We start from the raw sequence: 26354 nt of genomic DNA on the forward strand, positions 1-26354 counted from the left end.
ACCTGTCTGTTTCCTTTAGCAACCCCCTCCCTGCTCCTCCCTACCCCGCTCCCCCCTCCCCGCTTTTTTGTTGTTTATTGCAAATTAAAGACAAAACAAATCCAAATCCCTCCCCTGCACCTGACAGTCCAAACTGAGAGGTCAGCTGGAGTGGCAGCCGGGGCAGGAGCACAGGGACGAGCCAGAGCCTCTGCACCGCCGGGCCGACGGGGACGCCGGGAGCTGCCGGCTGGGAGGCCAGAGCTGCTTCAGTCTGGAGGTCAGCAACCGCCTGGCCCTATTGGCCAGCAACCCCCGCCCTTCCACCCCTCCTTCGGCTGTGTGGTCGTGTGATGTTTCCTGCCTGGGTCCAGGGCCCTTAAGGGACGTGGTGGGCAGGTGCGGAACCAGGCAGGACTCCCCGCCAAATCAGAATCCATTGCATGTGACTGGAATGGGAGGGTCCACACAGTGTGAAGGCGGGCAGACGGCCAGCTCCTTTGTCCGACAAGCATCGTCCTGCCTGTGGACGCTTGGAAACTCAGCAAGGCCCAGGGGACTGATCTGTGAGTGTTCTGTAGCTTCGTGTCGAACAGGAAAGAAAACAGGCATGAAAGCCAAGCACTGTCTTTGTTGGGCTAGAGGGAACTGTCCTTCCCCGTGTCTCATGTGGCCTGTCCTGTAGTTTCTGGTGGCAGGGCTCCAGCCAATGGGCAGAATCGGGGAGTGCACTACCGACCTGGGGGTTCTCTGTTGCCATAATATCCTCTTGGTAGCAAAACTCCCGACCCCCACCGAGGCTGCCAGAGATATTCCATCATATGAAACAGGGGTCGGCAGTCCTGTCGGTGGAAGCTCTTCCTGGCAAGTAATTCCATCTGTGACAGAGAGACAGGTGTCCCCAAGGAATGAATTCCTCTCTCTGATGCTGCTCGTCAAGGCAGGTTAGTGCAGGGCTAGAGTACCATGTTCCACACTAGACAAGGTCTGGCTGAAATTCTTAATTCATCAGTCCCAGTAGGGGTGTTACTGCTCAGCTCCAACCAATCTTGGTGACGGCAGGGGCGACAGGGACAGGGGACTCACTCCTGGAAGCACACTGAGCTCACTCAGCAGAAAAGTCAGGCGTTTGACTAGGAAGTGATGCTCGCCGAGGCACTTGGGGTAGAGCCACGTCCTTTCAGTTCAACCTGCGGCCAATGCTGGGATGAGCTGTGGGTCCCTTGGTCCCAGTTGGGCACATGGGACTCCTGGTTCACCCAGACCTGAGTTCCCAGATCTCCAGTGTGGGTTTTTCCTCTGGGAAAAGTAGGGAGAGTAGGTCACATTTCTACCCTCACTGATTTGGGCACACAGTGACCTGAAAACTGCCCTCAAAGCTTATGTAAAAGCAAATGTGGATTTAGGGATTGGTGTGTCTTATAACCTGTGAAACTTCTGCAGGAAACGCCGGTGATCAGCCTGTGCCCCACACAGGGGCTTCGTTTGAGAATGCTGGTTGCTTGGGCAGTAGCAAGCTCGCAGTTATGCACATTTCAAAACCAATGAATGATTCGTTCCCAGGGAGACACATTTCCTAGTCTTCAGTGAATACCGTACCCCTAGCTCTTTCTAGCAGGGAGGCCACACTGTGCTGAAATCCACTCTTGCCCTGGGCTTGAGCCCAGTTCTGTCCATTACCGGCTCTGTTTCTCAAGCATATCTCAGCCTCTGTTTTTGTATCTGTGATATGGGAAGAAATATACTGTCCTAGCTGCCTCCTGTGATTATATGTGGATGATTCTCAGAGCCGGGGAACTGTTGGCTGAGAAAGTAGCATGAACAGTGCTAAGTGCTGTGGGAAAGTAATAATAAGGAGTAATTGACTAATAATAAGGAGGGGAAAGGTGTCCTGCCACTGAAGCCTGCCAGGTGGGAAGGGATGTCACAGCTCCCCTAGTTCTGGACCCAGTTTCCTCTGCCCACTGTAGCCCTTTCTCATCTTCCCCTGGCTGCTTCCTGATCTGCACAGGCATGGCCCCGGCTGAACACGGCAGCCCCATTCTCCAGGATAACAGTTTCAGGCTAACTGCCGCTTCCCTCCCATATGTTCATCACTCAAGGCGTGTTACACGTTGCCTTGTTTAGCTAAATGCTGATAAGCTGTTGTTTAACACTGGGGTGTTGATAAGTGTCCCCGTTGCCTGCCACATACGCACATGGCATCGCATACCTTCAGAAACCATTGACTTGGGAGAGAGAAACCTAGTTCATTCACTCAGATTGAGTGTTACGGGAAAATACACCTCCCTGAGAAGTGGATCAGCAGAGATGGCCAGTGCCCTGTGGTGACTTGGGATCACTGCACAGTATAGCTCAGAAGGGAATGTCAGATCTTCAGGCAAATTCCCCCCTTCTGGGCATGAGAAAATGGAGGTCTGAGAGTGAGGCGGCTTGCCAGGAAGCCCCTGGGGGATTGGTGGGAGAAATGGGTCTAGAATGGTCCCTTAGGTCTGCTTCAGCCCTCTCCCCACCCTGCTGTGAGGAGCACGGCTCAGAAGAGCTCCGTCCGCTCGCGGTCACTCAGGTGACAGGTGACACACCAGCTTTCTTGCCATGCTGTGTCACCTCCTTTAAACATCTTCAGTTTCCTTTAATTTTACAGAGTTTGATGAGAAAGCTAAAAAGCTCACGGTGAAAGGCAAGTCCCAGAGAGCATCATTTCCTAGGAGGGGGCTAGTATCCATTGGGACTGAAACATCCTTTGTTCTGACTTTTTTATCCTTAAGGCATTTCACACAGAAGACTCAATTATGTAGGCAAACACGTTCTATTTAAAAAAAATTTTTTTTAAAGATAAGACGTATTCTAGAATCACGTGGACAGCTCTGTAGTTTTTCCTTTTATGATAGAAGCCCAGCATAGACCCCTTGGAGGTCTTAGAGGAGCTGCTCAGTCCCTGAGGTGGGTGTCCCCTGCTTAGTTTGGTCTTCCAGTATTACATGGGGGTTAAAGAATTGGACAATGGACAATGCTAGAGGCAGAACTCGTAAAAGCCTCTTAATGAAAACATCTCCAGATCCGTTGCCCAAAACTTTCCAATGAAGCTGTCATGAAACGGTGCACAGAGCTCCCATCCATTGAGCAGGGCAGCCCGACCTAGAAGGAGCTCCCGATGGAGCCTCGTGCGCACAGCCCGACACCCTAGAGCACCCTGTAACTGCAGAAAAGGTGAACTCGGACACTTCCATCCAGAATGGGCCCAAGACTGAAGCCAATGTACCTCGAGTAGTGTTCTTCCTTCTCTTACATTGCCCTTGAAATTACTAATTGTCTGTGCAAGCTGATTCATACTCTGCAAGTGTGAATTTTCTTTAGCTCTGTTCTGAATTCTTGGGAGTGAGGAGCTGAAAGGACGCCTAGTATCAACAGCTTCAAAGAGGAAAAAAACTTTCTGTATTTGAGCTGAAGTTTCAACAAAGGATCAATTTCTCAAGTTCCATTTGTGAAATGCCTTTTCTGAAATCTGTGTAGATTTGCATGTTTGGGGTAAGAGGAGAGAAGGCGTATTCTTACTTTGGACAATTTGGGTGTTTGGGCTGGGTTAAACCACTACTCACAGTACTAGCACTGGTAAGAGCAAGAGCACCAAGAAGGAGAAAAGGAAAAACCACCTTCGAACAGGGTAGCATTTCAGGAGGTGACGTATCTGTGCAGCAGAAGGCCTGCTGCTTGGGACACACGTACATCTTCGGGAGGGAAGGGAATATCCACACCCAGCACTCTTAAAACAGGAAGAGGCAGAACAAGCTGAAGTCAGAAGGCACTAGAACCCACTAACCCATTAATGTAAGCACACCAAAATTAGCTCAGAGGCAAAAAAAAACCAGACTTCAGAAGGACAGATATTTTTGGTGCCTATTCATCTGAGTAGATGTTAGCTAGATGCTCCTGCCATGCACCAGATTTCTTCCCTGACTTTGCTCCCTGCAGGTCCTGACAAATCTGCTGAGAGATTCCGACTTGTTAAGAGAGAGCAGTGTGTAGAATACGCAACTTGGAATGTGCGGGGCGCCTTAAAAATAGTTCTGAATGAGAAGTGGCCAAGCATGGGCCCTGGTCACATTTCAGATATAAATGATACCAAGCCCATACCCAGAGGATTGAATTTCTAGATCAGAAATTTCAAAGAGCTCTCTTCCCGAGCTCCTCCTTTGATCCCTTAATCAACGACATACATGAAGCATTTGGGACCCCTCATGCCCCAGCTGTGAAATACCAGCCGTGGTAAAATGATGTGGGGTTTTATGCCAAGTATGTGTACACGGGCGTTGACCTCCTCTACAGCTTTTGGAAGAAGCAGTAACAAAACTGGCCAGAACAAAATGGAACTCACCAGAAAATGAAGTCCTGGGGATAGAGGTAGAATAGAGTCCTGTTATTGAAGGAGCATTGCTAATAGCGACTATAATGAAAAGCACTCCTGTTTTTGCTTCGAGATAATGCAGGCGACTTCTTAAGTGTGGAAAGTGATCTATAAGCCACTTTCTCTGAAGAGGTCCAGAAATTCCCATGGTAAAGTGGTGTGGAACTCAGCCACCTGGGGAAAGCACGGGTGGTGGCATTCAGGACATTGCCAGGGAAGGTGGTTGTGACATCGAGCTCGCTACGTCTCCACAGCCTTGGGATCAAGTAAGGATGGTATTTGTTGCAATAGACTGCCTTACGTAGAGAGAGGTCAAGGCGAATTTGATGTACAATCAGAACCTTAGGTAAGTGGGCCAAGGAAGGCTTTTAGAATCAACCCTTTGGGAGTTTGGTAATGAAGGGAAGTATTTATTTTCTAGAGGACATCTATGTGTCATGTGAACACTTGGTCCTAATGTATGTGGTTGGATGCAATTGTGTAGCAGTGGAATAATTCTGGACGGAAACTTGGACTGTAGCATGTTCGTATTTTGTTTTTTGTAACACTGGAGTGACGGCATCCCAGCTAGGAACACTGAACTTGCCTGAGGGGTTTTAAGATTCCATCAGCAAAAATGGACAGTAAAATAAAATGTGTAGCAGATGAGGAAGTTCCTGTTGTTGACCCATTTCCACGGGTGACAGGGAGCCACTGTAGGTAAACCAGATGCCCCAGATGAGTGACTTCGTAGAACTTCAAGGGTCCTTTTCATCTTCAAGGTGACCCTTTGAAGTTGTGGTTCCAATAGAGGGACACATTTTTTAATCGGTGCTTACGTATGAGGCTCATATATTTGTTTAAAATAAAAAACAGTTTATCTACATTACTCATTAAGATTTAAGCCAAACTAACTCGTTTGGTTTCATGTATAGAAACTAAATTAACACGTCTTTGGTTTTCTTGAAAGTTAGGCTTAATTAGGATGCCTTTTTCTTTCTTTTTTTAAATTATTTTTATTTATTTATTTGACAGAGACACAGTGAGAGAGGGCACACAAGCAGGGGGAGTGGGAGAGGGAGAAGCAGGCTTCCTGTGGAGCAGGGAGCCCGATGTGGGGCTTGGTCCCAGGACCCTGGGACCCTGACCTGAGCTGAAGGCAGACACGTAATGACTGAGCCACCCAGGCACCCCTGGGATGCCCTTTTCAACATCTCTGCATATGGAGGATTCTTGGACTAGTAGGAGATGTATCCAAATATGGAGGGTTTTTATATCTTAAATGTACAGAATAATGAGTAGCCAAAAAAAGTAAAACTGGGAAGAAAGTAGCCTGAGGCACATAAAGACACTTCTGTGCAAAGTGGGACACCCCAGGAGGGCAGGGATTTGGGGCAGCTTTATGTATTCGTAAATCCTTAGTATAGTTCCGAGTACTATAGGTGCTCAATAAATACTTCTTCAATAAAGTGCTGCCTAATAGAAGATGTCTCTTTAAATAGGTAGCTGAATTCTCCCCAAAATTTAGGAAAATCTTCAGGGGTTGGAATTGGTTTGAGAAGGGAACATCAGAGCAGCAGTGTCTGTGGCTTTTAGGATTAGGTTAGGGGGAGAGTTGCCAGAATTGGGAACCCAGAGCCTAAGGCATTAATAGCTGCATAGGAACAGGACATAGGGCCTTGGGCCCAAGACAGGTGGAGAGAGCAATGACCCAGGGCCTCCAGGGGCTGCACACTGTGTAAGCCTCAGCTGGAAAGACATCTGCCTATTGGTAGAGGGAAGCTTGTCTACCAGCCTGAAGTCTCCCCCCACATAACCATACCCGACAGTCATCCTCACCAGGATCAGACTTTGAACTGATGTCACCTGTTGGCTAGGAGTCCCCAAGGGAAGGAGAATTGGTGGTCTGTCACTGGCTTCTGGGAACACAAACCTGTCCTGGAGGCCCATCCTCAACCCAGGTTACATACAAGATCATAGCTAATCCCTACTGAAGATGAGCTCACAGTGCAAAACCGCAAACACACAAGCCAAAAACACGCTTCTGGAGCAAGAGCCAGCTCATGGCTAACAGCAGGGTTCTACTCCCAGACACGCCTTCAGATTCTTCTAGAACATCAGAGACGACAAAGTAGGTGTGTTCACAACCTCGAAAGGCAGGCAAACAGGAGAAAAGATTAAGTCATTACTGTAAAAGACCATACATACTAAAAAACAATAAAGTAGTTCTCTTAAAAATGAGAAACTAGTCCTTGGCGTAAGTTTAATGTGGGGAGAAATGCCTCTTTTCAGCGAGAACCGGAAGCCCAGCCTAGTAAATATAAAAGTCTATAGTAATCATCTCTAGTAACAAGCAAGTCCAAGAGGCATGATGGTCCTCAGTAGTTCCTGATTTCTTGAAAGTAAGATGAACTGAAATAGCTAGCTTCCAGAAATGTTACCCCAAAGTTGGCAAATCCCCAGCATCTCTGATTTTCTGTCATCATCCTTCTTCCTATAAACTCTTGATCATCCCTTGTGCTAAAAGAGGAGATCTGCACTTTCCTCCATTCCCCCTCCATTTCCTGTTCTTGGGGCATGATATTTGGTCCCAACAACCCAGGTCACATCCATTTAGGATGAGCGAACAGTATCCTCTCTGAGAAAGGACAGATTAGCTCATCAGAATGAACCAGTAGGCTCTATTTTTATTGCAACAATCCACTCTAGTTCCTGGATTTATGAAGCCCTGCCTTCAAGCAGCATAAACCAGGTAGGTAAAACATCATGCTTTGATTTTAGTAATGCCTGAGAATTTTAAATATAACCGTTTCCGTTTCTTAAAAAATACACTTTACTTAAAACATAATAGCCCCTACTTCTCGATCATTGCCATTTGGACATAAAAGGCACAAAAGACAGGCTTTTACCAAGAGGTAGAGTTTACCAGTAAAGGGCATGAAAAAGGATTCCTTTAGCTATTTTTAACCCAAAATGTAATAAGCAGATCTTTGTGCAGTTCCTCTTAGGCAATGTGTGCAACTCAAAAGAGGTTTCTGCTCCCCAAAGGCACCCCACCCCGCTTATCCCGGGTGCTCAGAGGAAACAAAGGCACTCTTGACAGGGCAGGAAAATCTCTGCTAGGAAAGCCTGGGAGCAAATGAATGCTGCAACCTGGAATGAACTCAGGCAGTGAATCTTAAAGACCAACTTGTGTGAGCTGGTCATTGCCACCCCTGGCTCGGCCTGGGTGGCGGGGACGGTGGTGGCCCATGTTCGGGCGACAGGCACCGCTAAGCACCTGTCTCCCAGGTGGGAGCTGAGGACGGCCGGGGTTGCCCGTCACAGACAACCCCAGGGCCCCGAGTTGCCGCTGAACTCACTCCACTGCTACAGCGCCCGCCCATGCTGTGTTGCTCCGTGTGTGTCCCTGGCTTGTGCAGATGTCTGTCCTGCGTCTTCCCGTCAGGCAGAGTTCTCGATTCCACTAAACCCCTTCCTTTATCCCACCGATCAGCTCAGGGGCCCCCCTGTTTTACCTGAACAGAGTGTATCGCTAGAGGAGCTGCAGGGTCAGCTTACGCGGGCGACCAGACTGCATCAAGAGGAGACAGAGAAATTTACAAACAAGATTCGGAAGGTAAATATGTAACACAATTTCAGCACAACCAGGGCTCTGAGCGCGGAGCCCCCTGGAGACAGGTGACAGGATGTATTTGAAAGAGCGTTGTCTGTCACTCGCAGGCTCCTGGACTCCTGGATCCGGTTGAGCTGCCCCGAGGACATCTCATGGAGACAGCTGTCCATCTTCCTCCTCTAAAACATGCTTTTCACTATTTATGTTGTGGTCTCAGGAAGTTCTTCCTAACATCTGACCTATGTAGCCGTAGCCAGCAAAGGAGAATCACAGAGGGCCTTAACGCACCTGGACAGGAAAGGGTGTCCATAATAATCATAATAATCAGATTTGTAAGCTTTCCCAATGTTAGGTAAATTTTCTGAGAGAAATACCAGACTCACCCTCCACGGTTGTCTTCAGAAAACTGCCATTGATTGAGCTGCGGCCTTATTAACTCTTTTCGCTTATCTTAGAATTACCTGTTACTGGCTAATTATCCATGATCTGTTAAATCAGAGTTGTTAAATCCAGAATCTGTTAATTCCCAGAGTTGCTAGGAGAAGGGAGTCACAGACACGAGCCCTCATTTCCTAAATAATTTAACTTTTTTTTTTTTTTTTTCCTGCACCAAAAGTTTATCCCTGGAGATGCTAAGAGCAAAATAGCAGGGTCCCAGGTATGGTAGTACTTGGGTTCAAGACAAAGGAGTGTATTAAAGACAAGACTTGCCCCCCTCCCCGCTCATCCTGCTTTTGTGCCCACCGGGAAGAGAACCCACGGCAGGACTCTGAGGGCTGCCGAGATGGGGAATGAAATCACCACTATGTTCATGTTCTCCCAGCTTGAAGTGCAGTAAAGATCTGGCGTTTTGACAGTGATCACGCCAGTTTCTGTGCACAGCCAGGGTCTTCCCAGAGCTGCCCCTCCCTCTTCACTGGCATTAACACATAGGATGGTGTCGACCACAGACAGCTGTAGTCACAGCCCCGTGGGTTTTGGAGCACTAATGGAGTACTTTAGGAAAATAAGACAAAACAAAACTCAAAGCCTTGGTGTTTGGCCAAGAGGGCGTGTTAAATTGGGAGAGGACGGCTGATAACTACAAGGCTGGCATCAGAATCCTGCCTCCCCCACCCCCAGTCTATGGAACAGAAAGCTTTCATTTAGCTACTATTGATATTATTTTTGTGCCCTTCTCTGTGCAATAAGATTCTATTCACACCCCTTTGCTTAGTCATTACCGACATAGTCATTGTTTATTGCTTGGAAGAGCGCCTGTACCCATGTTGAAAAGCAGGAACTGAGCATAGAAATGGAAAACACTTCTTTTTCAGCAATGCTTTATTTCCCTAAGAGTTACTTGTAGCCAATGAGAATGTGGAATCCTAAGTGTGGAAGGAGGTTCTCAGTGTACTTTCCTGTTTGCTCCCCACCATCTGTGGCCGAGGACCTTGCCTCCAGGACAATCCCTGCTCCCCCATCCACCCACCTCGCTCTCCCGCTCTCTGTGGGCCTTTCCATCAGCTTGCTTTCTCCTGTCTTCTGAGGGTGGTGCACACCAGAAGGCTTAGGAAACCGAGGAGAAGGGTTTCCACTTAACCACCCCGCCCCCCCGCTTCCAATTGCAGTGTGCCTTTTGCAGGCCCACAAACAGAGGGCAAAGGGAATCGGCATGGAAGTCCCCTGTGAGCTGTCCATCCGAGAAACGATTTTCCTGAAGCTTAGAGACCTCCAAAAAACACCACGGGAGACTTGACAATGAGAACTGACGATAACACCTTGGTTTGAAATAGCGTTTCCTTCCAAATCAGAAAACCCTTGAGGTTTCCTAAATAGTACACCTCTCAAGGAGTTTCTGGGCTTTGGGGGAGTCTGTGTTTCCCGTCCCAGGGGCAACTTGATCAAAACGTGGTTTGGTGTTGCGGCACATTGGAATAGCTGCCGTCACACTCATGTCTCTCTTTCCATTCAAGATGGAGGAGGAGCACCTCTATGCCTTAAGGTGGAAAGAACTCGAAATGCACAGCCTGGCTTTGCAAAACACCCTCCATGAGCGAACCTGGAGCGACGAGAGGAATCTGATGCAGCAGGAGCTCCGGTCCTTGAAGCAGAACATTTTCCTGTTCTATGTCAAACTCCGGTGGCTGCTGAAGCATTGGAGGCAAGGGAAGCAGATGGAGGAGGAAGGCGAGGACTTCACTGAGGTACCCCCCCTCCGCAGCCCCCACGGAGAGTTCATTTTATTTGTGTTCGTTTTATTCTTGACCCCCAGGCCCTGCTGTCCCTCTACCCCACTAGACACAAAGTCACATTCTGTTACTTAGGATGATTTTATCAAGCCCAATCCAGGCACGGGAAATGCAACATGTTGTCCAGTTTTATATTAGACCAATGTGTCGTCCCCTGGCCTCGTTGTCAGAGCCCTTGTCTCGAACTCCGCTGTGCGGTGAAGCTGTGTGGCCATTTTTTCCCCTTGCTGACCTTTGAAGTCGTGCGCATTGTCACCCTGAGGTCCTGTGTGTCTCTTGAGAAGCCTTGCTGGTTTGTCAGACTGAGTTCTGAATCTTTCTGTCTCCTTTCCGTTTTGGTTTTTGTTCCTAAATGCTAGAGCCCGTTCTGCCCATGCGGTTTGATAAGGGTCTCTGCTCTGCTCCAGATGGGTCTGCGTTTTGCCACCTCTGACATTTGCATACGTGCCCCCCCGCTTCTGCTTGCACTCCCAGATACATCACAGAAATAGCACAGAGTCATTTGCTTTCTGGTTGATTCTGACCGATTCAGTCCCGTGGCCTTTAGCCCTGCGAGCTCCTTCGGGCCTTGCCTTCTGGCCACTGCCATGGGGTGTGCACTGGGCAGCCACACCCCTGGCTCCTTTGTCTGCTGCTTCAGGGCCTCGTGAATATTGGTTTCCTCTTAGCCCCCAGAGAGTTTTCATCTGCTTTTCACTGTATGTAATTTTAAGTCATCCTAGGAAGGGGCAGATACCGTTGTTTCTTTCTTTGGGGAGGAAAGTCCTCCCAAGTTAATTCAGCCTGCTTCCAGATAACCTTGACATTGAAAACCACCTTTGAGCAAAGCCTAGAAGTGGTTGCAAAGTTCACTGCTGATCAGTGCTTTGGAGTTCCTCCTCCTCCAGCTTATAATACTGTACCTGTCATCAATACTGATTTATAAATAATAAAACTTTTCATTATCAAAATAAGTGACAGTCAAATTTCCGATCTTTTCTGACCGATTGCATACCCACAGTGTGCTGTTTCCGTGAAGAAGGTGGCCAGTGAGTGAAATGGGCTAACTGAGCATGTTCAGAAAAGGGCTGAGAAGTCAAGACATGATAACCCATAAAGGGGAGAATTACCCTCAAGCAACAAACCAGGCTGCAAGCAAAGGGGTCGGGTAGAGCTGTGACTTGTCTCCTGTTGTTTTCAGAACGAGCATCCAGAGACCCTCCCCAGGCTCAGTGAGCTTGGAGTTCAGGGGGAGCCCAAGGGGGACAGCCCAGACCGAGAGGACAACAATCCAGGCTGCGGCTTTTCGATGGGAGAGCATTCTGCACACCCCGCGGTGCAAACGGGTGACCACGGATCGAGGCTGCAGCCTGCACACGGGGGACAGCTCCACAGGCAGGTGGGTGCCAAGGTTCCAGCTCTTCATGTGACCCACACCTGGGAGAATAGACTCCTAGCCTACGTCTGGGTCATCGTACTTTATGTGCTGTGTTCCAGGGAGCGGAAAACACTGAGCTCCTGTGGTGGCCTGTCACTGTGCTTGTGCTAGAAATCATATCATTAAGGCTTTATTTCAGCATCAGCCCATTGGTCCATTTGCTTTACACATGTCAATAAGGGGCATGGTAGGATCCGATCAATTGGAAGGGCCAGCAAACGTACCTGAGAAGGAGAGGGGGGACTTATAGAGTGGTGTGTAGAAGGATCTGTGACTTCAGAAAGACTGACTGTTCTTCCATGAAAGAGACGTTACCGGGGACAGCGCCCTCCTCGGGGCCAGAGCAAGAAGGTACAGGGGCTCTTTTTGTTGATGTTTGGCTGAATGGATATCTGCGGCCTCACGAATTTGGCAACCTCATGCATAAGGAGGAAAGAAAAAGTTTTGTTTTTTTTTTTTTTTAAATCCCAAACATGTATAAAGTGTTGCAAGTTCTTTTTGGGCCACTCGAAAAAGAATTTTTTTTTTTTGATGACACTTAGAAAAACTGAAAAGCGTATATGGAGATGGGATTTCAGTGCATAATATGAAATCATTATGAATGTTGCCAAATGTCACATTTATTAATTATTAAGCAGATAGCCCCTGCTTAATCAGCCAGAAGATAATATTGATGCCGCCCAGACTTTTTGCACTTCTCTACAAAACAGCAGCTGTGTGGGCTTTGGCGTGCTGAGAGACCCTGGGAAGTACCAGTGTTAAAGCTTCCTTCCTCGAAGCCTTCCTGGTCTGAGTCTTTTCCGATCCTGTGTTGCTTCTTTGAGGGTTCTGCAGGACAGAACCAGAAGCCCCAAGCCCTAGACTCTTGGCTCTGGCAGGGAGGGGCAGGTCCGGGTGGGCCCGAAGTGCACAGTGACCCGGGGTGAGGCTGTGTGGCTCCCGGACCGCAGACATTTCTGGCCACGCCCTGTGTGCTGGGCCCCACAGCTGCGGCTCCTCCCTCCGAGCCTCAGAGGGTCAAGTGGGAGAGGGAGAGCCAGAACTCTGGCTCAGATCCAAATGAGAAAAATCGTGATGTCTGAGCACAGGCCTCGGGGCTGTGTGTCTTTCCCCAACCCTATTCCCCGTCGCCCCGGTCTGCTTTCTCTTCTTAGACAAATCAGATTTTCACAACTAAAGAGCTATTTTCTCTGCACGCCCATCCGCCCTTCGTTTCCCCTGAATAATACGACTCAAGAAAGAGGTTGCACTTTCAAATGAATGTTTAATTACACTTATTAGGAAGTTTGTCATTATGCCAGTGTCCCTGGGGAGTTCTTAACGCGTGGAGTTGAGTTTTCCAGCAATGGCTCTAGTTAGGAAATACAACGCTACTTGGCAAATAATCCTCAAAAACTTACCGCTTTTACCATTTTTCAAAGAGATGTCAGGCAGTTCTATAATGCATCTGGGATTAACTCAGAGAGCACCCAGTGACTGACAGCCTCTTAGCCCTAAACCTGTCGTGTCTCAGGTCACGTGTTGGGTGTTCCCAGCCCGTGCATCCAGACGCTTAGGAAAAGGGAAAAACTGTAACACATCTGGTTTTCTAAACAGTTCTCACGGAAAATGTTACCCTGGGGGTGGAAAATAATGTAAAGTCAGTCAGCTGCAACCTCACATTCAGCACATTTTAACGTCATCTCTCTTCGCCCACTCCTTCCTAAGCTGATTTTTTTTTCGTTAGTTCCCTCGGAAGTGGCAGTGGGAGTCGTGAATTTCCACTTTGTATGGTGTGCAGAAGAAGCAAATGGGGCGGGGGCGGGGGGCAGCCTGAAGGACAGGGTGCGGCCCGGCAGAATCCAGGTGGCCTTTCATGGCCCCGTCTGTCTACAGGAGTCAAGTGCACGAAGCCGTCCGCCCGAGGACAGAAGATTAATGCGCTCTACTGTACGACAGCTGGTAGCCTGGGAGCGAACGTTCTCCGTTAGCAGATTTGCCTGCCCTTCCACGGCATGGGTATTAGCTAGGCAGCCTGCCCGCAAGAGCAGGGACACGTGTCCCGGAGAGCCGCACCCTATTCAGAAACTCTGAGAACCTGCCAAGGTGATAAGCAGCAGGGCGACGTGATCTACCTCCTGTCCCAAGGCTAAACACACCAGGGACTTAATTCCCCGGGCCTTGGACTTCCGCTGTATGTCATAGTGAGCATTCTCACAGTTGAACACAGTGGATGGCAAAATGCATCATTGTCCAAAGTGGTTAAAAAAAAAAGAAAAAGAAAAATGTGTGTATATCAAGTCACCCTCGGGAATAGTTCATAAAAGATCAGGTTGGAAAATGTTCAGCCATGTGAATGTTCCCCATCGACTGATTTTTAGTTACAGGACTAGTGATCTGGCGGCCGCGACCCGATTGTCCTCGAGAATAGAAAGCACTTTCAGTTTGCCCGGCCTTCTGGAAGAGCTGGAAAATAGGCAAGAGCTTATTGTATCGCTCTCACTGAGCTCCGGGACGCTGGCCACGACATGAAGCTTTTGAGACCCACATAGGCATTTTATGCTTACTAGGAGTTCCCCAAATCAAGATTTTTAATGCAAGGTGACTAAGAGCCTCAGCATTATGGCCCCGTGGTTCCACTAGCTAATTGTCTATGAATTGGATTAATTTATTCAAAGAGAAGTTACTTTTTCATCCAGGGAGGGGATATAATATTCTTTATTAAAGCAGCTAAGCATAAATATATAGAACCTAATTTAAAATTCAGAGCAAGAGCTAATGAAATTATGTTTCACGTTAGTCTTCACCTACAGCGGCTCCCTGAAGATTCCTCCCCCAGGACCCGCTTTAGAAATGACTAGCATCTGTTCCCCAGGACCTTTGTCACTCAACTCATCCAGGACTCGTCTGGGGCTCAGGGCCTTCAGAAGCCCCCCTCGGTAGAAGTCAGCCTCTCTCTTATAGACCGAGTGCCTTTGGCACCTTGGGCCTCCCAGTTGACTCACCTTGGTGCCCACCCTTTTTCCTTGCCCAAGATGTGGAAACTTCCAGAAAGAGCACCTCTGCCAGACAAGAAACGTACAGTTCTGTACGTCAGAAACTGTGATCTGCTCTGACTTTTTTTTTTTCCCCTAATAAAGAAGCCCTCCTCTTGAGCCTGGATCACTTTTACCTTCAATTTTGTATGTACCATGATTCATTTTTCAGATTCTACAGCTTTATAACCTCCCCTAAGAGACATGCAACTCTTTGTATAAGGAACCAGACTAGAGCTTATGATTATGAAACATTTTATGTTGGCGATGTGTTTTTGTCTGTTACTGTTACTGTGCAAATAGCACAGGCACAGGAGTGAAGAACCACAAGTACTAGAGGATACGCAGCAAAGGACTCTCCGGCCCCTGCCCTGCCACCCAGCATCAGCCACCATCAGCAGTAAACCCTAAACCTTGCTCATACGTGATTTCTTCCCCTCTGGCCACTTGATTTTCATCACATCTGCCCTGGTTTTCTTGGAGCCTTTGGCTGATAACCTGTGTTATAACTTACTAAATGTATGTCCATCTTTCTTTCACAAGCCCACATCTATTCTTGGGAAGCTATCTGAAAATTACAGTGACCTGCCCCGAGAAGCCCTTGTGGCCTGGATCACCAGGCATGTTCTCAGCCAAAGGACAGATGATTTTTTTTTATTTTTCTTTTAAGATTTTATTTATTTATTTGACAGAAAGAGAGATCCCAAGTAGGCAGAGAGGAAGGCAGGGGTGATGGGGCGGGGGGAGAAGGCTCCCTGCTGAGCAGAGAGTCGGATGTGGGGCTCGATCCCAGGACCCTGAGATCATGACCTGAGCCGAAGGCAGAGGCTTAACCCACTGAGCCACCCAGGTGCCCTGTACATAAATTAATCTCTCATCTCTATAACCGTCTACCGGGGATTTTCATGGCCGGTCTTCAGTGACTCATTCTCTTAACTGTGGGAGGAGAGTCGTTTTAGAAAAGAATCTTAAAATTAATCTGAATGAAACAATGAAAGTAAGAATGACAAATGGCTTCTTTATTAAAATGTGTCAATGTATCCTTTTGGTCTGATCTCACAGTAAAGGACTTATCCTGGGACTCTTGCTGGTAGAGGAATTGAATAGGATATGAGGTCCCCCTCTTTATAAGTATGAAATAGGAACTACGCCTGTGCTGGGCGTCAGGGACAGCTACCATAGCGTTCTGGAACTCCCTGCCTATGTCTGCTAGCCTAGATGAGCACGAAGTAGAGGCCACTTGGCTCTCTGTGGGTCAGCCTATAGTGGCCAGTCAGTGCATCTGTTCCAACTTTCGATTAAACCCATCTCCCAAATTAAGGGCTCTGAGACAAGCAAAGTGGTTGGTGGTAGTTTAGGTCTTTCATAGAATTATGAAACACCTTATCTTAGAAATCTTAGGCAAGAATGATTTTATGAAATAGTTGTCACTACATCACAAATATTTTGGTGTGTTCTCTTTCCCAGAAGCTTCCTTTTTACTTCCTATTAGTAATATTTATTGTATTTTTGGGTAGTAGTCTTATTGGCAGAAGCCCAACCTTGAACCTGTAACAAAGTTAGCACTTTATAGCACAGTCAAACTCCTAATCCCAATTTTGGGATCATTGCAAGCCTTGCCAAAGAGAGATGAACTTGGAACGGCTGAAATAACCTAAGCCTGCAGAAAAGGAAATGGTGGCAGCGATTTTATCCTGCTTCTACACAAGAAAACCAGCCAGCTGATCTTGAAGAGGTTGAAAAATTGGTGTTTTTGATTGAAATTGACCTACACTTAACAGATCTATAAACTAAAAGGTTGCATAATTGGGCCCCTGGCATAGAAGTTTCAGAAAGTTCTGTAGCCAAGACGACTTTCACCCAAAGACCTCTAAATGGCCCAAAGAATCTCAATGCCGTTCTTAATGGTTATTAGGGTTGTCTTTTTATTGAAAGCATTGCCCAGCAAGGGCCCCCACAGAGAAAAAATGTAAGACAAGGCATTCTTTCAGGATGGCTTACTAATACTATTTCCATTGATCTGGGGATGGAATTTGTTTCCAGAGATGAGGTAGCTTCTCTTAGGCAAAATTAAAAAAAAAAAAAAAAAAAAAAAGCCTGGGTAGCGTATAATGTCAGAATTTAGATATAGATAGGTTGGCTCCGTTTGTCCAGCCTCGGGTGGGACAGACCGGGAGTGCAGTCTGCGCTGTGCACCTCCTGCCTGGGAGAGCCCGGCGGTTGCTGCGTTTGCGCATGCTCTGGTTCCTCCACTGTCACCCAGGGAACGGGATGGTACGCGCCCAGGATTGATGAGAGAGGCCAATGAGATCCTGCCGGTGAGCGATGGGCACACCTTAGCACCCCCTTTATTAGAGACAATTAGTATTACTTTTCATTATTGGGGTTTTGTACCTGAAGAGGTTTGAAGTATCCTGCCCATCTGGGTCTTCAGAAATTTTTATTTGGACATCAGTTCTCGATGTTGTACACCAACGGTGGAGAGAGCTAGTCTGGCTTCTTGCAGTGACACATGCTGCTCCTGGGTGATTATCACAAGTACAATAACATCCATTCCGTGCACTCTCTTGCTCCCTTTGGCCACCTTCGTCCCAGAGCAATTTTTGAACTCATTCTGTGGCGATCAATATTATACTGGTATAATAGCACATTATGATAATTATACTGACCCAACTGTGCATGAAAACGTTAAGGCTTAATTTAATTTAATCTGGTATTTGCTAATGCCAGAAAATACTTATTTCCAGAAGAATCAAAATTTCAGTCTGCAAAAAGACTTTTCTGTGAATTCCTCCTTTCAAGGACCACGAATTCTGGTCCTCATGTTATCAGAGCCATTTGGTGTGGGGCTAGAAACCCCCAGTCTGACGATACTCACAAAGTAAGGTTTGTAGGGAGATATTGATTACATACAAGAATTGATTACATGATTTTCTTTGTTTTCTTCAGTGAGAATTAAATGACTACCTAGAGACTAGATCAAAACTAGTCCCATTACTTTATGCTTAAAAAGTAGTGATTTTTAAAGTTTAAAATCCAAAGATGAAAAGAGCTTATGATGGCGTGCGTGGGTGGCTCAGTCGTTTGAGCATCTGCCTTTGGCTCGGGTCATGACCCAATGTCCTGGGATCAAGCCCCACATTAGGCTCTCTGCTCTGTGGGGGAGTCTACTTCTCTCTCTCCCTCTGCCTGCTGCTCCCCCTGCTTGTGCTCTCTCTTGCTCTCAAATAAATAAAATCTTTTTTTAGAAATAGCACATGAACCTACTATAAAGCATAGTTTTTCTCAAATTCTGTACTGAAAAAGATATGTATTTCTTTTTTTTTTCCCCAATTTATTTATTTTCAGAAAAACAGTATTCATTATTTTTTCACCACACCCAGTGCTCCATGCAAGCTGTGCCTTCTATAATACCCACCACCTGGTACCCCAACCTCCCACCCCCCCCGCCACTTCAAACCCCTCAGACTGTTTTTCAGAGTCCATAGTCTCTCATGATATGTATTTCTGAAAAGATTATTGCAACACTTCTGACTCACCTGCACTTGCATAATTTTTAAAAACCTTTGGTGTAGAGTTGAAAGAAACTGTTCTGCATTTATTACAGTTGTATACATATCCTGAGCACCTCTTTGAGTGTAGTGGTAATTTACTTACATTTTGGTTGGAAGGAACGTGTAGGATTTTTAGAAGGCTCTCTGGCTGCTGAATCTTTCAGACGTTGCCTAGATTGTACTCTTACTGGTTTTAGTCTCAGAGCTATTCAAGTAAAAATTGACGGTCAAGGGGAGAAAAATCAAACAGCTATAAATGTTAACAAACAGGCCTTTCTACCCCCGTTGAAAGTCTACCTCATCTAATATTAGAACTGCAGACAATTTACAGGGAAAACTGGGGCGTTTTCAGTAATAAAACTCATGTTAAGGAGCTTCTCTTTTCTAATTCAACTCTCTCTAAATCTAAACGTATAGATAGCCAGAGTATCTTAAATTCTTCCCAAAGGTGGCTGTCCATTTTCATCTCTGTGCATGGGTGTTTAAGGGATTAATGAGACGGTTTTAGAAGCATGACAGACTCTCCATGTGGTGGAGGAGAGCTGGGGGCTCCGCTCCGTCCTGCTTCCCTGGGCACATGAGGTCTATCAAGGAGTGGGGGGGGGTCTCTCTGAGAGTTAGGGGCTCTGTGTCCCCAGAGTCGAGACAGTCTGACTTCAGCAGTACTTAGAGAGCTTTGATTCCACCTGCCTTGTACATGCACCCAACAAGATGGCCCTGGGACCGGTCTGGGAGCTCAGGATGCACTTTTAGTGTTTTCTGTTGGATTGGAAGGGATGAACTCGTGGCATTTTTACTATCCAAATATCGTAATTGATTCAGTATTTAATTCGCTTGGACCGGCCTTTCTGATACAATGCCCATGCTGAAACGTACAAAGACAGCAGTCATGCTTTTGAAATGTGCTTTCCAAGGGCAGGGTGAGTTTTAGAAAATAAAAAATCTTTTAAGTTAGGTGTAAGCAGATTAGTGATAAAAATCCTTTTTTTATTTATCAGACCTGTTTACATACTTCATTTGAGATGAGCATTGTGTGGGCCGCAGGAAACATGGTTGTGGGTCGGGTTTTGTCTGTCTCCATGCACTCACATTGGTGGTGGGGTGGTCAGGGGAAGCACAGGGAGAACAAGCAGGTGCATGGTTACTGGTGATGTTGGTGCAGCCGAAAGGAGGGACACAGTGATTCTGTCTCAGAAGACCATGAGGAAGCCATCATGCATGTTAAACATTTACATTTGACTTTGATTAAAGCTCAAAATGGCCTCCTCCATGGCCATACTTATCCATCCAAGTCAGAGTATGACCACCCTATGTTGATAAGAGACGCAGAACCTTTATTTTTTCTCTTCTGATTCAACGGCTGTATTAAATGACAACATATATAGGTGAGTGTTTATATCTTGCCAGATCTGCATTCCCAACCTTCACTGCGGATGTCTGAAATCACACTGGGCTTCCTCGCAGCCCTGTCTTCCGGGCGCCCTGTGGCCTCCTGCAGCTTCTTCCCTTCTGCTTCTGGGCCCGGAGCACCAGCCCTGAGTGCGGGGTTCCCCCTTCCTGTTCCACCAAGCCCTTAGCGGTCTCAGCTCTGGGAGCCTGACAGCTGGCAGCATAGGGACCCTAGGGCTCTGTCCCACAAGCTGCAGACTTTCCGCCTGTTGTGTACCCATTGCAATGGCCCCTTGGACACAACCCAGCACCCCCTTGATGCCATGACCTAAAGAATAACCTTACATGACAGAACCAACTCCATGTTCGCTCTCGCAGGTGGTGGAAAACCAGCAGCTGTTCGGGGCACTCAAGAGCCTGCTGGAGGACCTGCGCACTGAGCTGCGCGAGGACGAGCACGCACGGCGGCGGCTGCAGCAGCAGTACGCCAGCGACAAGGCCGCCTGGGACGTGGAGTGGGCCGCGCTCAAGTGCCGCCTGGAACAGGTACCTGCCGGTGGGGGTCTCCCCTGCTCCCGCTGCGGGGCCTCTGCCATCTGGGCCAGCTGGGGAGAAGACACAGTCGACAAATCCGCAGTGACGGTAGACCAAAGAGCTAGGGCTCGGAGGGGAAAGCTGGGAATAGCTGCCTGCTCACTTGCTCTTTTTAAAATCCCCAGCCTTGGCGCGCCTGGGTGGCTCAGCCGGCAGAGCACCTGACTCTCGATCTCAGGTCAGATCGTGATCGCTGGGGTCATGAGTTCAAGCCCTGACTTGGGCTCCATGCTGAGCGTGGAGCCTGCTTAGGAAAAAATAATAATAATAATTCCCAGCCTTTTCAAGGCACCTTCTTCTCCCTCCTATTCCCTCTCCCAAGTATGAATCACAGTTCCCGCCAAGCGCGTTTTGACGGCAGCATTTATTTTTCCATTCTGTGTTGAACAAGGCTGTATTTAGCCCCATCAAGGGGTGGCCAACATGAAGTGGTGATCGGAACACAGAGTTTTCTGCAAAGAAAATGCAGAGCGTGGCCTAGTTATCTTTGAAAAAGGCAAACGTGCATTCCTCTAGATTTCTCCAAATACTGAAAAGAGCTTGTAGACCTTCTACTACAAGCCCTAGAAATCTGATTAGTATCTGGGTCCTTATTTCCCCTGGAGGAAAGGGAGGCCCAGAGGAAGTGGCTGGTCTCAGATCATGGAGGCTTTAGTGCTCGAGTAGAGAGAACAGGGTCTTACCTCCATCTTCCCAACCAAGCAGAGCCGCCTCAGAAATTTTAGACCACGGCCATAGTTGTTAAGGTCAGACATCACCAGAAACATTCTTTTCTAAGCGTTTTCTCCCTGGAAACCCTTATAAGCAATATCACGTCCTGCCCTGGGTCCTCTTGTTCTGATTATTTCTTCCAGCCTCTTGGTCACGATGGGAGGAAAAGTCTGTGCATCTTTGATCATCTACTTTCTAAGTCCTATTTTGAGGCATATCTTAAATTAAAATTTTATATGAATTGGCTAGGTCATAAAAGAAAAAAAAATTGTCCAGAAAGGAGACATCTTCCAAGTGGCCTTGATAAAAGATGAAAGAGCCTGTCATGTCAAAAGAAAACAGTGCTCCCCCCTCCCCCCACCCGGCCTGGTACCCACAAGTTCAGTGGCATGGCCAGCTGGCCCAGGGGAGCCCTGGATTCAGATTCGCAGCCCCCAGTAGAGTGGAGACACTGCCTTCTCCACAGAGGAAGCAGCAAAGCAGGGCAAAACGGAAGCATCAGGCTGGGTTGCTGGAGCCGCTGACCCAGTTACAAATCCTGTCTCCTTCCTGGTGGGAGAGTCTTACTAGAGGCTCTGTTTGTCTTAGTGCACAGCCTGAAGAGTCAGGAGTGGAGACAAAATGAGTAAGATGATCTCTGGTGAGCTGCCTTTAAGCCTATTTTAAAATATGTTTATGGGGGAGAAAGCTAAATATTTTTGCAGATGTAAATGTAGCTGAAGAAAGGAGGCCTAATCTTTGATGTGAGCCAATTACAAAATATTTCATCTTTGTTTTAGAGAAACCTGGTGGCCACCCACATGCATGCTACACATAAAGCCTCAGGGAGAATCACTAGACACCATGAAATAAAATTAGGACTTCCAACTTAGAAGCCAGGTGGTAATAGGTAAAGATTCATCTTCTGCCCAGATCATTTTAAGAAGTTTCTGAAACCGTTGCAGACCAAGAAACAATGAATGTGGGCTGAAGCTAGTTTCTTTGTAATGCTCCCATCTTTGCTCTTCTTCTACTTAAAAGCAAAACAGGAAGATTCTACCAAAAGTTAAGTATTTTATCTCCATGGAGGTCATGTTGTGTCCCTGGCCAAATTGGCGATTCTGTCAGTTCACTCCCAAGTCAGACCTTGTCCTAGATGCCAAGGATCCAGCAATGGAGAAGACCTTTCTTAAAGGGGTTCTCAGTGCAGTGGGAAACCCAGACCAGGGCTGTAATTTATAAGAGTGTGATCAGTGCCCCACCAGGCCTATACACAGTGCTGTCGGGAAGTAGGGGGTGTGTTGGCCATGCACCTCAACCTGAGGGTTCAGGGAGGGATTGTTTGTGAAAGTCCTGCTTAGAATGAGTCTCAGAAGATGAATACGAGTGGGTACATGGAAAAGGAGAGAAAGGATGTTTCAGAGGAAAAAAGCATCATGAAAAAAGGAGTATCTTTGAGGACCTGCACCTGGTCAGGTATGAGGAAAAAGAAGAAAGTGCCAAAGATTGAAACATTAATCCTGATTTTATCATGGAAGTAAAGCATTTTGGTTTACATTTTAAAACATTTTTCTGGCTTGAAGGAAAAGAATGGATTAGAACCCATTAGAATTGAATGGAGTAACATGGTCCGTAGGTAAAAATCCAGCAGTCTGCTGAACTAGAATAGAAAAAGATGCATCCTTACCTTCATGGATCTTTCACTAAAATCGATCATGTTCTGTAGCAACAGTGTGTTCCCAACTCCCTCCTCCGGTCCTCTGCTCTTGTTGTCATACCTTACTTCTATAAACAAACAATACACTGCAACTGGTTTTGCTTTAGACACTCACTAATACTTTAAAGCAAATTTAAAAATAGGAGGAAATGAGCTTGTATTTGTATTTCTTTTGTCATTTGCATTGTTCATTTTTTGTGTAGATCAGAGTGTCTCTTAGTATCCTAATCCTTCTGCCTGAAAACTTCTATCATTTTTTGAAGTGCAGGTCTGCCAGCAGTGATTTTTTTTTTTAATTTGTTGAAAAAGCCCTTTTTTCCTTTATTTTTGAAAGATACTGTTGCTGACCATAGAAGTCGGTCAGTTTCCCCTTCAGCCGTTCAAGGATGCCACTCCATTGTCCTCTGACTTGGATAGTTTCAGAGGAGAGGTGGGCTGTCATTCATGTCTATGTGTCCTGTGTCTGTCTGCCTCTAAGGTTTCCTGTTTGGTTTTCAGCAGTTGGAATATGATATGTCTAGATGGAAATTTTTTTGCTTATTTATTTATTTTGATATTTGATCTCAAGGATGTTTAATGGATATTTATTGTAGATGGGTCAGTCCCACTGCTGGGCCATCCCTCATTTCCATGTGGGGGCTGAGGACTTAGGGACAGATATGGACCTGCCCTCAGGGACCTCTATAGAAAGACAGGCAAGGTATGGTGGTAACTGAGGCAGGACGTGGAGCTGAGAGGCAGACCACAGGAAGCTAAGTGGACTCACTGCCTTATGTTTTGTGTGACTCTCTATGTCAAATGTTCGTAATTAGGGCTTTGTTCCCCCCCCATGGGATTGGTCAAATCTTGGCTTAAACATGTTTCCAAGGATAATATGCAAATGTGGTAAGATTTTCCTCACCTGTTCATGTAAGATTTTCCAGAGATTAAGGTCTAAGTCCTTTCTCCTTGCCAGCTGGAAGAGAAGACTGAGAAGAACTTGGGAGATGCAGGCTCCTTTACTGACAGCAAAGGAGCATTCAGAAAGGAGAGGGAGACGCACCAGAAGCTCCTTGCTGACAGTCATGGCCTGGTCATGGACCTGCGCTGGCAGATTCATCACAGCGAGAAGAACTGGAACCGGGAGAAGGTGGAACTTCTTGACCGTCTAGACAGAGACCGGCAGGAGTGGGAGCAGCAGAAGAAGGAGCTCCTGTGGAGAATAGAACAGGTAAAGGGAGTACCCCGGGACCAGTGAACAGGGAAGAGAGTACAGATAACTAAACTGAAATCAGAGCCCTTAGAGGGGAAAAAAAAAAAAAAAAAAAAAAAAATCAGGCTAATGTTTCATGGGCGTCTGGAGGAAGAGGTAAAAAAATCACAGAATTTCTAGCATTGGTGACCCACACTCAGCCCTTGCATTACATAGATCTTTTTATTGCTAAATTTGTAGGTAACTTCTTTGTGTGTGTGTATATGTGTGGTATGTCTCTGGTCAGGGGTGGTGGGGGTGGGTAATATTCTGAAGCAATTTAAAGACTACGCTTGAAACATGAGGTTATTTCAGGCCTTCTAAGGTGATTCCTGCCAAAAAGCAAACTACCTTTTAAGTTTATCACTAAAGATGTGGTCACAGTGGCTGCTCCAACTTGAATGGAATTGCTCTCCATTAGGAAAGAAATCGCTGAATTAAGTTGGAAATGAGGCTGGTTGCACCTGTGATTATTGCTGAGCTGTGATTAGGGAGGACCACAGTCAGAGGATGGGGCTGGTAGCTCATTGTCTTCAGCTAAACAAACAATTCAAACACCCAGACGAATTCAGGGGGAGCCTGAGGAGTTGTTTTTCTACTTCCCAGAGAGTCGTTCTCTGCATTGCGTCAGACTCAGGATCGTTTGCATAGTTTCTAGTCATGCCCAAGTGATGCACAGATTAAATATTAAATATTAAATATTAAACTGATGAAGTTTTAAACTTCTTCTCTGGCTGGATTTTTATATAGCATATATGGTTTTTGTTTTTATTTTTATTTTTTATTTCAGCCTGCCCCACTTATAAATTTATGAGACCTCAAGGAAATGAATTAATCAATAAGAAACTGAGGTCAGGAAAATAACCTTATTACTCTCTTACAAATACCCATACTGCCTGCGTTGATGTGGGAGCCTTTTGAAAATGTGTGAGATACCTGTGTTATGCCGGTGCAATGGCCAAAGTTAGTTTCTGCACACTGTTGGGGAGGGAGAGAAGGAGAATGGACTAAAAAAAAAAAAAAAAAGCCAGGATTCTCTGGCTCAGAAAGTGTGGAGAAGGAGGCACACTGCAGATAGAATGGAGTGGACCTTCTTCCTAGATTTGATTACTCACCCAACTGAGTCACCATATTGGTCTTTGATGTGGCTCATTTCAGAATTCCCCAAAGTCTAGCAAAAGAAAGGTGGCCACTTCCTGTTTGGCCTAGAAATGCATCAGTTGAGAAGAATCTTCTGTATTGAATCCCCTATGTGCCTGTGCTCTCCTGAACAGATCAGTGGTTAGGTGGAAATTGCAGGGGCAGAAATAGCACGTATTCTCACAAAGAGGTCACTGATTTATCACATCTAGCTTTGGTTAACCAGTGTCTCAGAAATGCCAGGCACCTTGTTATCAGGGAGGGTCCCCCTTGGCCTCCCCTCCAGGAGCCCTCACCGTGTTCATCCCTCCTATGGCACAGTAAGGCCAGCACAATCCCTGCCACAGCCCTTCTGGGATCCCCTTTGCCTGTTAGCTTTGGTCTTGTCATAGCTCCTTTTTGGAAGTCACAGCTTGGATATAATTTAAGCAAGTCTTTCAGGGTTTTTACTTTTGGGAATGAGGAATTCCTCAGAAAGGAAAAAGTAGTAGGACATCTGATGATAGTCAACTTTTGAGGAGTTAATGACCAGGGGAGGAGCAGTGGCCCCATTTTAAGACCGTATCTTGAAGGGTAAGATTGGGCGTGAGCTGAACCCCATTTCCGGTTCACATCTGTCTTTCGAGTCAGAATGACTGTGGTTCTGCCGAGCCGACAGCCTCAGAATGTGAGTCCTCAAGGTTAATGTCTCTGAGTATAAGGGATTCGAGACACGTGGGTTCCAGGCATTCATCTGTTCCTGAAATCTGTGTGGTAGATCCCACAGGCTTTGCACAATGATCTCACCACTGTTTTTAGAAGAGGATTTGCTGCCAGTGAATGATGCTTCAGATATGCAGTTGTGGCTTTCACAAATAATTCCAACCTTTTCCCCCAAATAGTCAGCATTTTAAAAAAAGATTTTATAAATCTTGGTGCCCAATCCCAAAAATTAAATGAAGCAGTGATAGTCATTCTCTGGAAAGAAGAAATCGACCAAAGAGTGTGTGTGTGTGTGTGTGTGTGTGTGTGGTATAGATTTCGTTTATCATTCGTTTAATTTTTAACTCCACGTTCCGTAGATAAATAAAAAATACAGGTGAACATTCTTCATAATATATGCTCTTGATATTTGACTACTTGGTGAGCCACGTAACCTTGACTATGATAACCTAATACAGTTGGTGAAGGAAGTAACACTAAATCCATTTTCCACTTTCAGAACACATGCTTCATACTTGTCCAGTGTCATTAAATTCCTACATAATTTCTGTGTAGCATGAGGCATTTCATATGACAGATGACTGTGGGAATGCAGTTAAGGTCACATAACATGTGTCATCTATCTTATCAGCAACCCTTGTCACAGCCCAGATTTGATTGGGCGATAGTTAACTTTTATGGAGTCACACTACATTT

At 46.4% G+C, this 26354-nt stretch overlaps 1 protein-coding gene across 9 annotated transcripts in view; it reads left to right on the forward strand.

The window, feature by feature from the left end:
• Positions 1-26354, forward strand: part of MTCL1 (microtubule crosslinking factor 1) — a 123791-nt gene that overhangs the window by 80638 nt on the left and 16799 nt on the right. For 5 of the 9 annotated variants that reach the window (XM_044243386.1, XM_044243387.1, XM_044243389.1 and 2 more), the window contains 6 exons: positions 128-259; positions 7860-7982; positions 9935-10165; positions 11391-11588; positions 19963-20130; positions 23541-23795. In XM_044243386.1, the coding sequence (XP_044099321.1) occupies positions 128-259; positions 7860-7982; positions 9935-10165; positions 11391-11588; positions 19963-20130; positions 23541-23795 (1107 nt within the window). The remainder of the gene's footprint in view (positions 1-127; positions 260-7859; positions 7983-9934; positions 10166-11390; positions 11589-19962; positions 20131-23540; positions 23796-26354) is intronic. The other 4 variants (XM_044243390.1, XM_044243392.1, XM_044243394.1 and 1 more) reach the window with 2 other exon arrangements.

Source organism: Neovison vison, chromosome 3, assembly GCF_020171115.1.
Source record: "Neovison vison isolate M4711 chromosome 3, ASM_NN_V1, whole genome shotgun sequence".
Lineage (NCBI taxonomy): Eukaryota > Metazoa > Chordata > Mammalia > Carnivora > Mustelidae > Neogale > Neogale vison.